At 37.3% G+C, this 12,989-nt stretch overlaps 1 protein-coding gene across 3 annotated transcripts in view; it reads right to left on the bottom strand.

Annotated features, from left to right (window-relative positions):
• The window catches only part of Ube2n (ubiquitin conjugating enzyme E2 N), a 31,713-nt gene that overhangs the window by 7,844 nt on the left and 10,880 nt on the right, over positions 1–12,989 (bottom strand). Inside the window, exon 1 of one of the 3 annotated variants that reach the window (XM_046419253.2) lies at positions 5,931–6,008. The exons of the other annotated variants lie outside the window; for them this stretch is intronic. Coding sequence (XP_046275209.1) covers positions 5,931–5,993 — 63 coding nt within the window. The 5' untranslated portion in view covers positions 5,994–6,008. Of the gene's footprint in view, positions 1–5,930; positions 6,009–12,989 lie in introns of those variants that run through there. 3 annotated transcript variants of the gene reach the window in all.

The raw sequence follows: 12,989 nt of genomic DNA, 5'->3' as shown, positions 1-12,989 counted from the left end.
CAAAAAGACTGTTTGAAAATAGTTTTGTAGCAATTTAGAAGAAACACTAAATGACAAAACTTAATTTCAAACAAGATAACTGCATGAAGAAATAATGGCTAATTGCCCAGAAATAATTTTAATTTTTACAGTGTACAGTACCCCCTAGTGGACATAAGGCATCTCTACTTCAAATATCTTTTTAAGAATTATACCACATGATCCCTTCCTACAATACCAAAACTAAGCTTAGCATTCATCTGAACATGTCCTTGAAAAAGCTCTATCCTGATATAAATTCTAAAAGCAAATAAAATAGAAATAGCTCATAAAAGCTGATACACAAACAGCAAACCACGCAAAACTAAGCTAATTTTGTATTTCTTTCAGCTTTAGCCCTTTGGTGGCATCTTGTCACTAACTACTTACAATCCATGCCCTAACTTTTCTCCTCAACATGAGAACAAACAATTCTTATATGAAATTTAGGGGAAAATATGAAGACTAGGGAGCCAGAAGAACCTCTGAAAGGCTAGAGTATTTATGACCAGTTTTTTTCTGGGGTCTAAATTAGTACTTCCAGTTTCCTATTCATTATCACCACTCAACTTACAACTAGTAAATAATTGGTTTACTTGTCAGACATTAAACTATCTGAAGACAGGAATCTCAATTAGCAAAAGGTACTATATGTTGAAGTAAATGCTTGTTCCAAGTACCACACAGAACTGATCAGGATTATTATACCTGCTGTGTTAACTGGTATCCTCCACACCTCAAGAATAGTATTTAAGATCAATGCAATCACTAACAATGGACAAAATTTGAAAAGTACTAATAACAAACTGTCCTCTCAGCAAGAACAGTTAGGCTGAATTCCTTGACTTCTTTATGTACTATCTCCCAATTCTCTCAGCGGAACACACACAAACCTAAACTAAGCACACCTAAACATACCAGGGCTTTGTTTATGCCCCCCAAGCCCAATAGCCTGTAAGCTCTATAGGGCAGGGATTTTATGCAATTTTCAAGCACTATTCCCAGATATTGCAGAAAAGTCCAAGTATCAATATAAAGAACTGCCAAATACTGATTTAAGCACTCCACATGTGTTAACTTATTTAATCCTTGTACTCATTTTATAAATAAGGAACTAAGAGTAACCAGTTACATTGTGACCAAAGCCAGCAAAGGCAGAGTGTCAAGATTCAAATTCAGGCTGTTAGACTCTACTAATTCTGATTTCAGAGCCTGCTTTTTTATCTCAAGGGTGTGTGTGTGTGTGTGTGTGTGTGTGTGTGTGTGTGTGTGTATATATATATATATATATATATATATAGAAAATTAAATATATGAGCTATAAATGTCAAATGTTTGGCAGGGACGGTAAGTAGCATAAATTAATAACAAAGGGTTATTTTTGCCCCTTTATAATCAGGAAGAAGTACGTCATCAAACAGGTAAATTTAAGCTATAATATTAGTCATTTTTTTTTCTTTGAAACTGGGAACTGAAAGAATATAATCTTAAAGGCAAATAAAGCAGAAATAAATCTTCTTCAATTTAACAAGTGATATGTATCATACTGACCTGGAATTAGTGTTATTACATCCAAAATGGCAAACCATTTTGCCCATCTTTGATAGTCACTGAAACCACTACATTCTTCTGAAATGACTTTGGACTTTGAACCATTAATTGGTATGTCAACATCTTAGAGAAGGTACAAGAGGTGTGAGGAGGATAATATATGAATATATTCTTGTTCATTTCTAAAGACATTTTTAACTGAGTGGTAGAGCACTTGCCTAACATATGCTCTGGATTCAATCCCTAGTACCACCACACAAAAAAAAAAAAAAAATTTTTTTTCAGAAAAATAAAAATTTTAAGCCAGACACAGTGACACACACCCAGAGACTGAGGAGGCTGAGGCAGAAGGATTGCAAGTTCAAGGCCCTCAGCAACTTAGCAAGACCCTGTCTCAAAATAAAACATAAAGGAGTTGTAGCTCAGTGGCAGAGCGCTTGCCTCGTACATGTGAGGCACTGTGTTGGATTCCCAGCACCACATATAAATAAGCAAATAAAATAAAGGCCTATCAACAACTAAAAATATTTTTAAAAAAATATAAAATACAATGTAAAAAGGGCTGGGATATAGTTCAGTGATAAAGTGCCTCTGGGTTCAATCCCCAGTACCCCCCCCCCCAAAAAAAAAAGTCTAAACTAGACAGGGAAAAAAAGAGTGTTATCAGACCAGGGGTAAAATGCAGAATTTGAAGTAAATGTCTCTTTAGGACTAAATGGGGCCAAAGGAGAAGAACACTGAAGATGAAAATGTGTAATCTTTTTCTTTCCCTTAGGTACTGGGGATTGAACTCACAGGTACTCAACTACCCTCAGCCACATCCCCAGCCCTATTTTGTATTGTCTTTAGAGACAGGGTCTCACTGAGTTGCTTAACACCTTGCTTTTGCTGAGGCTGGCTTTGAACTCACAATCCTCCTATCTCAGCCTCCCAAACCGCTGGGATTACAGATATACGCCACCCCGCCTGGCCACCTAATCTCTTTATCAAAGAACTTCTTCATGGTTTAAAAGTCTTTAAAGATGGTACTAATTTTGTAAAGAGAGCTATTAAATATAACTAGGCAAATAAGTGGTATTCTATATCTTGTAGAGAAAAAAGCTCAAGAGCCAGGACACTGAAATTTAATTTCAATTTTAATTGGACCAATCTCCTATATAACCCGCCACAAGTCAGTTACCTCTCTGACCTTCAAAAAGTTAAGTCTCCAGACATTTCAAAGATTCTCTAGCATTGAACTGACCACACATTTTATTATTATTAGAATGATTTAACTGTTAACTGCTAATGAGATGTCCCCTTTCATAACATCTTTGAGGCTTACAATTACTGTTCAGTAGTCTTCCCTGCTGAGGAGAGGGATATTTTGGACTGTGTCTCTAATCTCTAACATCTATGCTAATACTCAATATTTAGATAAAGAAGTAATGTGTTACCAATGGCACTTTCCCAAGTTTTTTTTTAATATTTTTTTACTTGATTAAAAGAAAATACGAAATGAAATTAACCACACTCCTAGCAACCAAAATCCAGTGTTGTTTTCTTGTTCTTGTTGTTCTGATAAAGACAAAAGCCCTTACAACTTTAATGTGCACATTTTTTACTCATTGTGTTACTGCTGCCTGCTTTCCTCACAGCTGCTTATTTTATAGATAAATTAATATTCTTTGGAAACTGTATGACATAAAAAGGTACTTTTCCTGGCCTACCAGCTAGTGGCTCTAACTTGTATAGACAGCTATATCATATATTACTTACTCACTCATTTTCCTTCAGGTTAATTCCACTCTCAAATGCAGCAATCACAATAAAATGTAATGCCTAAGGATCCTAAAAATAGAAAAGAGCCTGTGTATTTCATCTGACAAAAACAGATGAAATAGAGAAGCTGAATTTTCAGTCAAACAAAGACAAGTTACAGTTGGTCCAGACTTGCATTCTCAATCCAACTGTGCCACCACTGGCACAATTTAGTTCCAGGAAAGAAAAATCAAGAATCTTTCCCATTCTGCATGCTAACTGTGAGATAAACTAGGATTCAGGGATAACAGGATTGTCTCCCTCCAAATAAAATTCCTTTACTGTACAGCTTCAGGAGACAACCATTCACACTGAAGTATGCATGAACAGCACCACCCTGGAGTTATACAGTTAAGAGCCCGGATACTTGTAAATACTGGGGATTGAATCCAGGGGTGCTACCTCCCCAGACCCTCTTAATTTGTTATTTGAGACAGAGTGTGGATAAATTGCAGGTGCTAGCCTTGAAATTGTGATCCTTGCTGGGTGTGGTGGAGCATGCCTATAATCCCAGGGTTTGGGAGGCTGAAGTAGAAGGATTCTAAATTCAAATTCAAAGCTAGCCTCAACAACTTAGCAAGGCCCTATGGTGACAACCTCTCTCTCTCAAAAAAAAAAAAAAAAAAAAAAAAAGGCTGGAGATGTGGTTTAGTGGTTAAGCACCCCTGGGTTCAATCCCCAGTAGCAAAAAAATTAATCCTCCAGTCTCAGCCTCTTAAATCTCTGGGATTACAGGCTTGTACCACCATACCATGCCTGATACTTTAAAGAATAGAATTCCAGTTTAGCAGCTGCAAAAATCAACTTTAATAGTTTAACTCATGAAAAGCTGATTATACATAATTCTAATAAAATCAAAGTGTATTTACCCAAAACATTCCATTTTCCCTACCCAATGTTGATAAATAGGCATTCACTGTGCTTTCAAAATTTTCTCCCTCATAGGGTATGTGTAACATTATTTATTTTGTGAAACTAATACATAAGTGACACCCATAATTTTTCCTCTCAAACATTTACTCTCTTATGGTGAATCAGTATCTTTGCAAAATCAGATAACACTAATAGCCAACACCACACAGGGCTCAGTACTATTAAGCTCTGTTCTTTGCACTCTAATCCATCCAACCACCCTAGAGCTGGATTTGTATAACTTATACTTCTCCACATTCCCTAAAATCAGTATTTTGCTCTGGAGAACTAGGAGGAATGTCCAGCCATTTTGGCCACAAAAAACAGTGTTTCTGACATTGCTTTTGTTGTTGTTTTGGGGGGTTTGAGAAACCAAGCTCCACAACCACCTGAAATACCAGCTACTTGGGAGTCTGAGGCAGGATGATCTCAAATTCAAAGTCAGCCTAGCAACTTAGTCAGACCTTGATTCAAAGGTTTTTTAAAAAGAGCTAGGGATGGGACTGGGGTTGTGGCTCAGTGGTAGAGCACTTGCCTGGTACATGTGGGGCCCTGGGTTCGATTCTCAGCACCACATATAAGTGCTCTCAGTGAAAGAACACTTGCCTACCAGGTGAAAGGCCCTGGTAAAATATCCAGTACCAGGAAGAAAGGGGTAAAAAAGAGGTAAGCAATTAACCAAATGCCACCAAATGCTGCTGGGAAAGTAAGTATGCATCTTTTGTAGGGCGTGATGGCACACACCTGCAACCCCAGAGACTGAAGAAGGATCACAAGTTCCAGGCAAGTCCCAGCAACTTAGTAAGGCCCTAAGCAATTTAGCAAGAGACCACGTTTCAAAAATCAGAAAGATAAAAGGCCTGAGGATATGCGTGGTAAAAAGCCCCTGGGTTAAATCCCTAGTTAAAAAAAAAAAAGACAAGGCCCTTCCTTTAAACACACTTTTTGCCACTTTATTCTTATCTCCACAACTAGCCTGGGTCCAATGCTGAGGCTCACAAGTGTCTCACATTCCATACCAGCTGAATGAAAAGATCAACTACACAATTACTGGAGACCACAGAGAAAAGAAAACAGTATTACTGAGTTGGTAAAGTGCAAATTTCAAGAACTTCCAAAAATGGTAAGCTTTAAGAAGCCAGTGCAGAAAAAGGGAATTTTCAAACTTTCACAAACTATTGCACACACTTGCTCAAACGCCTTATCCTTTATATTGTCTCTATGGTTGTACACTTTCAAAGGGACCAAATGCTAAGCACCAGAGATTATCAGTCTTAAGTTTCTTTTGCCCTTTCCTGCAGCTTTGATAATCTAACCATCATTTTCCTTTTATTGTTTTATTAATGAGCACTGCCCTCAAGACTAGACTGGTTGAGATACTATCCACTACCTCGGGTTTTTAGAAGATTCTGAAATTAAATTGATCAAGAAATCAAATTCACAAGGTTACAGACTTTAGTATTTCAGAGATTATCAATTTGGTCTGAAAGCTGAATAATCTTAAAAGCTCAAGACTGAGTAAATAACTTGGTAGATTTTGTATTCTTCTGTGATTTCAAAAGATATTATCTGTGCTAATATGCCAGAGGAGGGAACGATCTAGGAAACTTAGATTTTATTATAACTGAAGTAAGCATAGATTTACATACTGTAGCAGATGTATTATAACAGAACACTCCTGTACAATACTGGGTCAAATTCATCCACTTCATGAGGATAGCTTGAGTCTCTGAAACAATGCAACAATATATTTTAAAAATATGAATGTTGTTCTCCATTGTTGCTAGCAATGTGAGCCTGCAATATAAGACTATGTTAATAACAAACCACATACACACAAAAAAATTACCTTTAAAATAACTGATTTAGATAGTGTAACTAAACAGTGTCTTTTTTTTCTCATTAGCCCTTGTTTTAATAGTTATACATAGTAATGGCATTCATCTGGAAAAAACTACGGAATTGGATTTCACTTCATGATCCCTTTTCCCTCCTATCCCCCCCTTCCCCTGATGTTTCCTTGTTTTCCTTCCCCTACTAGCCTTTCTTTCACCTATTTATTTATATTTGTTTGGTTCTTATACATAAACAATGGTCTGCCTTCCTTCCCTCCCTCCCTCCTTCCTTCCTTCCTAGAATTGAACCCAGCTGTACTTAATCACTGAGTCACATCCCCAGCCCTTTTTTATATTTTATTCAGAGACATGGTCTCCCTGAGTTGCTTAGGGCCTCACTAGGTTGCTGAGGCTGGCTTTGACCTCACCATCCTCCTGCCTCAGTCTCCTGAGCCACTGGGATTACAAGCATGCAAGAGGCAACAGTGGTTTTCTTAAGATAGGGAATTGAACATCTAAGACAGAATTGGAAGATATTTTTCAATGAGTACCCTTTTTGTTGAACGTTATAATATGTGCATGAACTACTTCATCAATCAAAGAAAATAAAATTACCTAGGAAAATTGAAGATTTTTGTCCTATTTGACATCTCATTATTAAGACAATTGATATAATAATGAGAATTAACAAATATAAAGAACAAAGCTAGTATTTTAGGTGAAATTGGTCCTTAGATACATAGCTGGTGAGACTCCAATCTTTAACAGTTCTATTTGGAATTTATCCTAAGGAAAAACTCTGAAAATGCTCAAAAGTATACCTCCAGAAATAATGATCACACTAAAGCCTATTTTCAGATACTTTGAAAGTGTCATGTGCAACATCAAAGAAAAATTCTGAAAAGTGAAAGCATACTTTGAAAACAGTATAATCTTTTAATGAAGTGTTGACTGCAGTAAGGGAATATATTCTATATTTTAACTGAAATGGTGATTTCACATGTGTATACATTCGCCAAAACTCAAATTGTAAACTTAAAAAATGTCTACATTTAATTATATATAAATTAAATCTCAATAAAGTTGATTTAAAAAGAAAAAAATGTTAAGTGTATCTTGAGCTCACTGAGGGCAGGAAATATTTATTAATTTGAGAAGAGTAACAATTTGGATTTGGGGGCAGGAGCTATATTGTTTGCTAGACATTCTGTTAAGAGAATCTGATTGGATAGGGCAAAGGGGAGAGAAGGGAAGGGAGGGGGCATGGGGGTAGGAAAGATGGTGAAATGAGATGGATTATCATTACCCTAAGCACATGTATGAAGACAAGAATGGTGTGACTCTACTTTGTGTACCAGAGAAATAAAAAATTGTGCTCCATTTGTGTACTATGAATTGAAATGCACTGTTGTCATGTATAACAATTAGAATAAATTAATTAATTTAAAAAAGAGAATCTGAGCAATGGAATAACACAAGATTAAAGAAATAAAATGGAGGAAAAACAGCAAGAGCCAATGTGGTAGCTTACAGCCATGAGCTACATTTACATTGTGTACACCAATCCAAACCTCCTAAATTTTCAATGAAATTACTAAATTTGCAAAATGCTTGCCATTAGTAGGCTCTTCTGTGGAAACTGTTAAAAGAGCTGAGCAAAACGTTTCAGTTAATAGCAATCCCAGAACCACAGACAAAAGGAAACTAAGATCTTAAACTACTTGATAAATAACCAAACCTAAGCAAGGCACTAGACTTTCAGAGGCTAATGAATTGGACAGATAAATTTAGCCAGAATTTCAAAGTGAAGGGCTTGACACCTGAATTAATCCTTAAAATTGAGTTATTTCATTTAATCTTCAGAATCAACTCTGAAAACATTTTCTAAAAATATGCACAGAAACCTCCCAAGTGACAGAACATAGATTAGTATCCCACTTTAGAGTCAAGGCTTTTCCCATTACAGGTGTGCACCACTATGCCAAGCTCAAAGTTTCTTTTCAAACTTCACCCAGCTAGAACTCAGAATCTCCAGCAACCACAGTATTTTACACCTATCTGTATTTGGTGAATGACAAGAGTTACAAATTAAAGGCATGTCAAAGCTAAAAACAGAAAACATTTCTTAATTCGTTCTGACAGTTCTTGGACTGCTGCAGCAGTCAACAGGGTAGAGGGTAAATTCTTCAGGCGCACTCTGATTGCCTCCCATGGCATTTTCTCCCTGTAATCCTTCTTTCTTCTCTAACACTCTTACTTAAAGGCAGAACCACAGTCCTGTCTTTTCTCAGATGTGATGGATGCCCCAATGAAGTGAGGGAAAAGTTCAACTGATACGAAAAAAGACATTTCTCTATAGTATGTCAACACTAGGGGGAAAAAAACCCTGTAAATTGGCCGGGTGCAATAATAGACACCTAGAATCCCAGCAACTTGGGAGGCTGAGGCAGAAGGATCTTAGCATCTTAGTGAGACCCTATCTCAAAATAAAATAACAACAAGGGCTGGGGATGTTACTCAGTGGTTTAAAGTGCCCCAGGGTTCAAGCCACAGAACAAAAAAGCAAAAAAAAACAAAACAAACAAACAAAAAAAAAAAAAACACTGCAAGTGAAACTAGAGTGAAGGAAGCCTTTCTCCTAAACATACTTAAAAAAAAAAAAAAAAAAAAAAGCTATAAATCCCAGGTACTTGGAAGCAAAGACCTGTTTCAAAATTTTAAAAAAGCCAGGATATGGCTCAAGAATAAAGTACCACCTGGGTTCAATCCTCAGTACCACAAACAACCTAAAAAATTCTAAATTCTGTAGAGCTGAATCAAGCCAAGCACTGCCATATCTCAAGGGCTTCTAATACTTCCCTACCTATTATGTAGGTTTGTTGGGCCACGTCTGGCAGTTTTCAACATTTAAAACTTGTACAATGGGAAATTAGTGTATCAGGTATAAAGTCAGTGTCACTTGTTCTTTTATATACTTTGGGATTCCGGAAGTTAGAATCTGCCCGGGGGCTCTGTTTACACTCTATAGATAAAGAGGTACTAAAGGGAGCTGCAAAGACTTGCCTCTTCCAGGGTTCTTGTCTGCTGGAGGTGCCTATAAGCACCACCCAACATCCCTGCAGCACATTAGTCCAATTTGCAATTTATCCAATAGAGAACCAACTGATGGCCAGACATGGATAACTCAGGAGAGAGGAAATTCACCATTGTGACCGGTAAACACCATAAGAGACTGCACAGAGTATGGAGTACAAGGAAGTAAATACCAATGATATGATTATGATAAAAAGGAAGGCTGTGAAGAATACCAGGTTAAGCCTGGCATAGTGCCTCACACCTGTAATCCCAGTGGCTCGGGAGGCTGAGACAAGAGGAGGATTGAGAGTTCAAAGCCAGCCTCAGCAAAAAGCGAGAAGCTAAACAACTCAGTGAGACCCTAAACAACTCAGTGAGACCCTCTCTCTAAATAAAATACAAAATAGGGCTGGAGATGGCTAAGTGGCCGAGTGCCCCTGAGTTCAATTCCCACTAAACAGTGCCCCCTCCCCCAAAAAATACCAGGTTAAGGAGTCTGAACCCAAAAGAGCTACATGATCACATCTGTTTTCAGAATAACCTGTCAATATGAAAAATAAATTGTGTGTGTGTGTGTGTGTGTGTTTCTAAATAAGCAAAGAAAAGGGGAGAAGTTCTGAGATCACTGCCAACAAAATCCAGAAGAGGAATTAAAAGCTCACACACAAAGATGTCTAGAGGAAGGGAAAGAGATCTCAGGCAACTGGGTTAATACTGATGACATGAATACTGATGACATGAATAAAGTCTCTCTCTCTCTCTCTCTCTGGAGATGGCCCACATTCTTCCCTGAATGTATAGCTGCTTCCCCAAATAAATCTCTCAGAGAGAAAAGGGGTGGGAGGATACTACCAGTGCTGATGTATACAAGAGGGACACCAAAATGAAAACATTTCATGGTAAAAAACAAAGTTGCTTTTTAAATGCCTGCAAGACATCTAAGTGGAAATAAAAAGCCTGCAATTGAGGAGACTTAAGGTTTCAGAATCAATGACTAAAGCCAGAGAAGTGAATGACAGTGTTTAGGAAAGTCTTTAATGAGAAAAAGCCCAGTTTGAACCCCATGAGAACACAAACACTCAAAGGATTAAAAATTAGTATAACAGATATGACACAAGCTTTCCATTAGTTATACTGGAAAGCTACACACTTATTTTAGAATACCGACACTCTGAACATTTGTGCCCCCCCCCCCTTTTTGCATGTCGGGGTGGGGGGAAAGACCAGAGATTGAACTCAGGGGCACTCAACTACTGAGCCACATCCCCAGTCCTAATCAGTATTTTATTTAGACAGGGTGTCATTGAGTTGCTAGTGCCTCACTATTGTTGAGGCTGGCTTTGAACTTGATCCTCCTGCCTCAGCCTCCCAAGCCACTGGGATTACAGGCATGGACCACCACACCCGGCAAACAGCCTCATATTGTTTTAAATTACCCTACTGGATCACAGAATCACCATTCATTTGTTTGTTTTTGCAGTGCTGAGGATAGAACCTAGGATCTTGAGCATGCTAGATTGAAAGTGTTCCACTACTGGACCACATCCCCAGCCCAGAATCATCAAATTTTAAGGCCCAGGGAGTGATGTGGACAACGTCACAGACTCTTAAACACAAAGATAACCCAAATCTGATTTCTACCCAATATTCAACATGACCAGCTTAAAATTTCTTAGCCTACAGCAATCTACTCTATAAAGACAAATATTTACTACTACTTAAGACAAATATATATATTATATATATATATATGAGAGAGAGAGAGAGAGAGAGAGAGAGAAATCTCCCTCACAAGGCCTGAAGAGTATTTCTTAAATGTTCTAGAACAATGCAGGCTTCAAATGTGACTAGTTTTATGAGAGCCAGTATAGACTCCCTACCTCCTAAAACTGCCTTGCTTTTTGTCATTTCTCTAAAGTATTTAGAAAAAAATGTCAGCTAAAAAAAAAAAAAATTATACAGGAATGGTACAATATAGATAAACCTTTGAAAACATTGTTAAGTGAAAGATGCCAGACAGAAAAAGTCACATACTGTATGATTTCTTTTACATGAAATATACAGAATTGGCAAATCCAGAGACTGAAAATAGATTAAGTTTCCAAAGTGGGAGAAGTAGAGATGGAGACTAACTCCAGCAGGTACAGGGTTTCTTTTTGGAGCGATTAAATCTTTTAGAATTAGAGGTGATAGTCATACAGCTTTATGAATATATTAAAAACCACTTCACTGCACACTTTAAAGCGATGAATTTTACGGTTTATGAATTATACCTCAAAAACATTAAGTGAAGCATTTAGGTTTTCCTTGAATATTCAGTGAGACAGTAGCATTTTGCCTATGAATTAGAGACTGGAATAGCAAAACAAAGTGAAGGAGTAATTTATTATTTTGACTCCTTTTAGTATATAACATATATGGCATATTAACTGAGATTTTAGTGATGAGTATGTAATTCATGAACTACTCTGAAGAAAAAAAAACTTTTCAAATTAAATTTTGATCTATAGTCTAAGCAGAAGTGCTGACTCATGTTATAGTTGTAGCATTACTCAAACATCTTCCTAGGGTTTGATATGTCTACAAAGAATGACATACTACCTACCCCACACCCTACCTTCCTACTTCTTCAAAATTCAGTTCAAATGTTACTCTCTAACGAAACTCTTTCCCTAAAATAATTTTGAGGATTTCCCTACTTAGTCTGTCACTTTTTTGGTGTTCCTACTCTTTTGCCTTTGTATTTTATTAAAGGCAATACTGGCTATATGATTGTGTCCCCCACATCCCACCCATTTTTGCAGGGAATAGAAGCACACATAAATACCAGTGTTTCTGCCAGATGCACACAAAAACCATCTGGAAATCTCAAAACAAAACAACGTGCCAAATTGTCAAACTTAACAAACACCCTAGACCCATAATTGAATTCTGCATTTGAAAATGCAAAATTCTAATAAACACAATCCCTCAGATTATAAACAAGTGTTCAGAGAAAATATCACTTTGTCCCTACCATTGTCATCAATACATCAGCATCCCTACCAACAACCTGGGAGAAAATTCTGATAAGAAATATGCAAAATTTGGCCTCTATAATCAGTCAGTGGCAGGCACCTAAACAGAACTCCCAACACTTGGGTTGAACCATAACAATAAAGACAAGGTAGACACTGCTTTATTTGAAAAAGTGTTACTTAATGACAATAGCTCTTACAGACAAGCATAAGAAGTGTCAAGTATTTTAAGTATAAATTATTATGTCTTCAACTGAAAAAAAAAAAAAAGCTTTTTCTAAAAGCCAAAGCAAAAATTATATTTGCAGGCACAGGGGAACTATAGTGGAAAAGCACTTTTCCTTATTCTCCCCAAATGGGAATGAGGAAATTAAATCAGGTACAGATACCATTCCCCAAGCTGAAAATGCAAAATTCAATTTAATACATAAGTGCAAGATAATTCTAATCTATTTTTGTGCTTACTGAGTAAAAAAAATCCTTGCTTAAAATTACTACCATGTTTTTCGTATGATCCAGTAATACTACAAATATATTTTGCAGGTAAGAAATAACAGGAAAGGGGGCTGGGGATATAGCTCAGTTGGCAGAGTGCTTGTCTTGCATGCACAGGGCCCTGGGTTCAATCCCCAACACTGCCCCCGCCCCCCCAAAAAATAGTACTGAGCTGGGGTTGTGGCTCAGCGGTGGAGCACTCGCCTAGCATGTGCAAGGCCCTGGGTTCGATCCTCAGCACCACATAAAAATAAATAAAGATACCGTGTCCAACTGCAACTAAAAA

Source organism: Marmota monax, unplaced genomic scaffold (assembly GCF_021218885.2).
Source record: "Marmota monax isolate L192 unplaced genomic scaffold, Marmota_monax_Labrador192_F-V1.1 WCK01_AAM20220418_F8-fsc00036, whole genome shotgun sequence".
In the NCBI taxonomy this organism is placed as follows: Eukaryota; Metazoa; Chordata; class Mammalia; order Rodentia; family Sciuridae; genus Marmota; species Marmota monax.
Note: the sequence above shows the minus strand (reverse complement) of the source record. Positions and strands in the feature narration are given on the sequence as shown.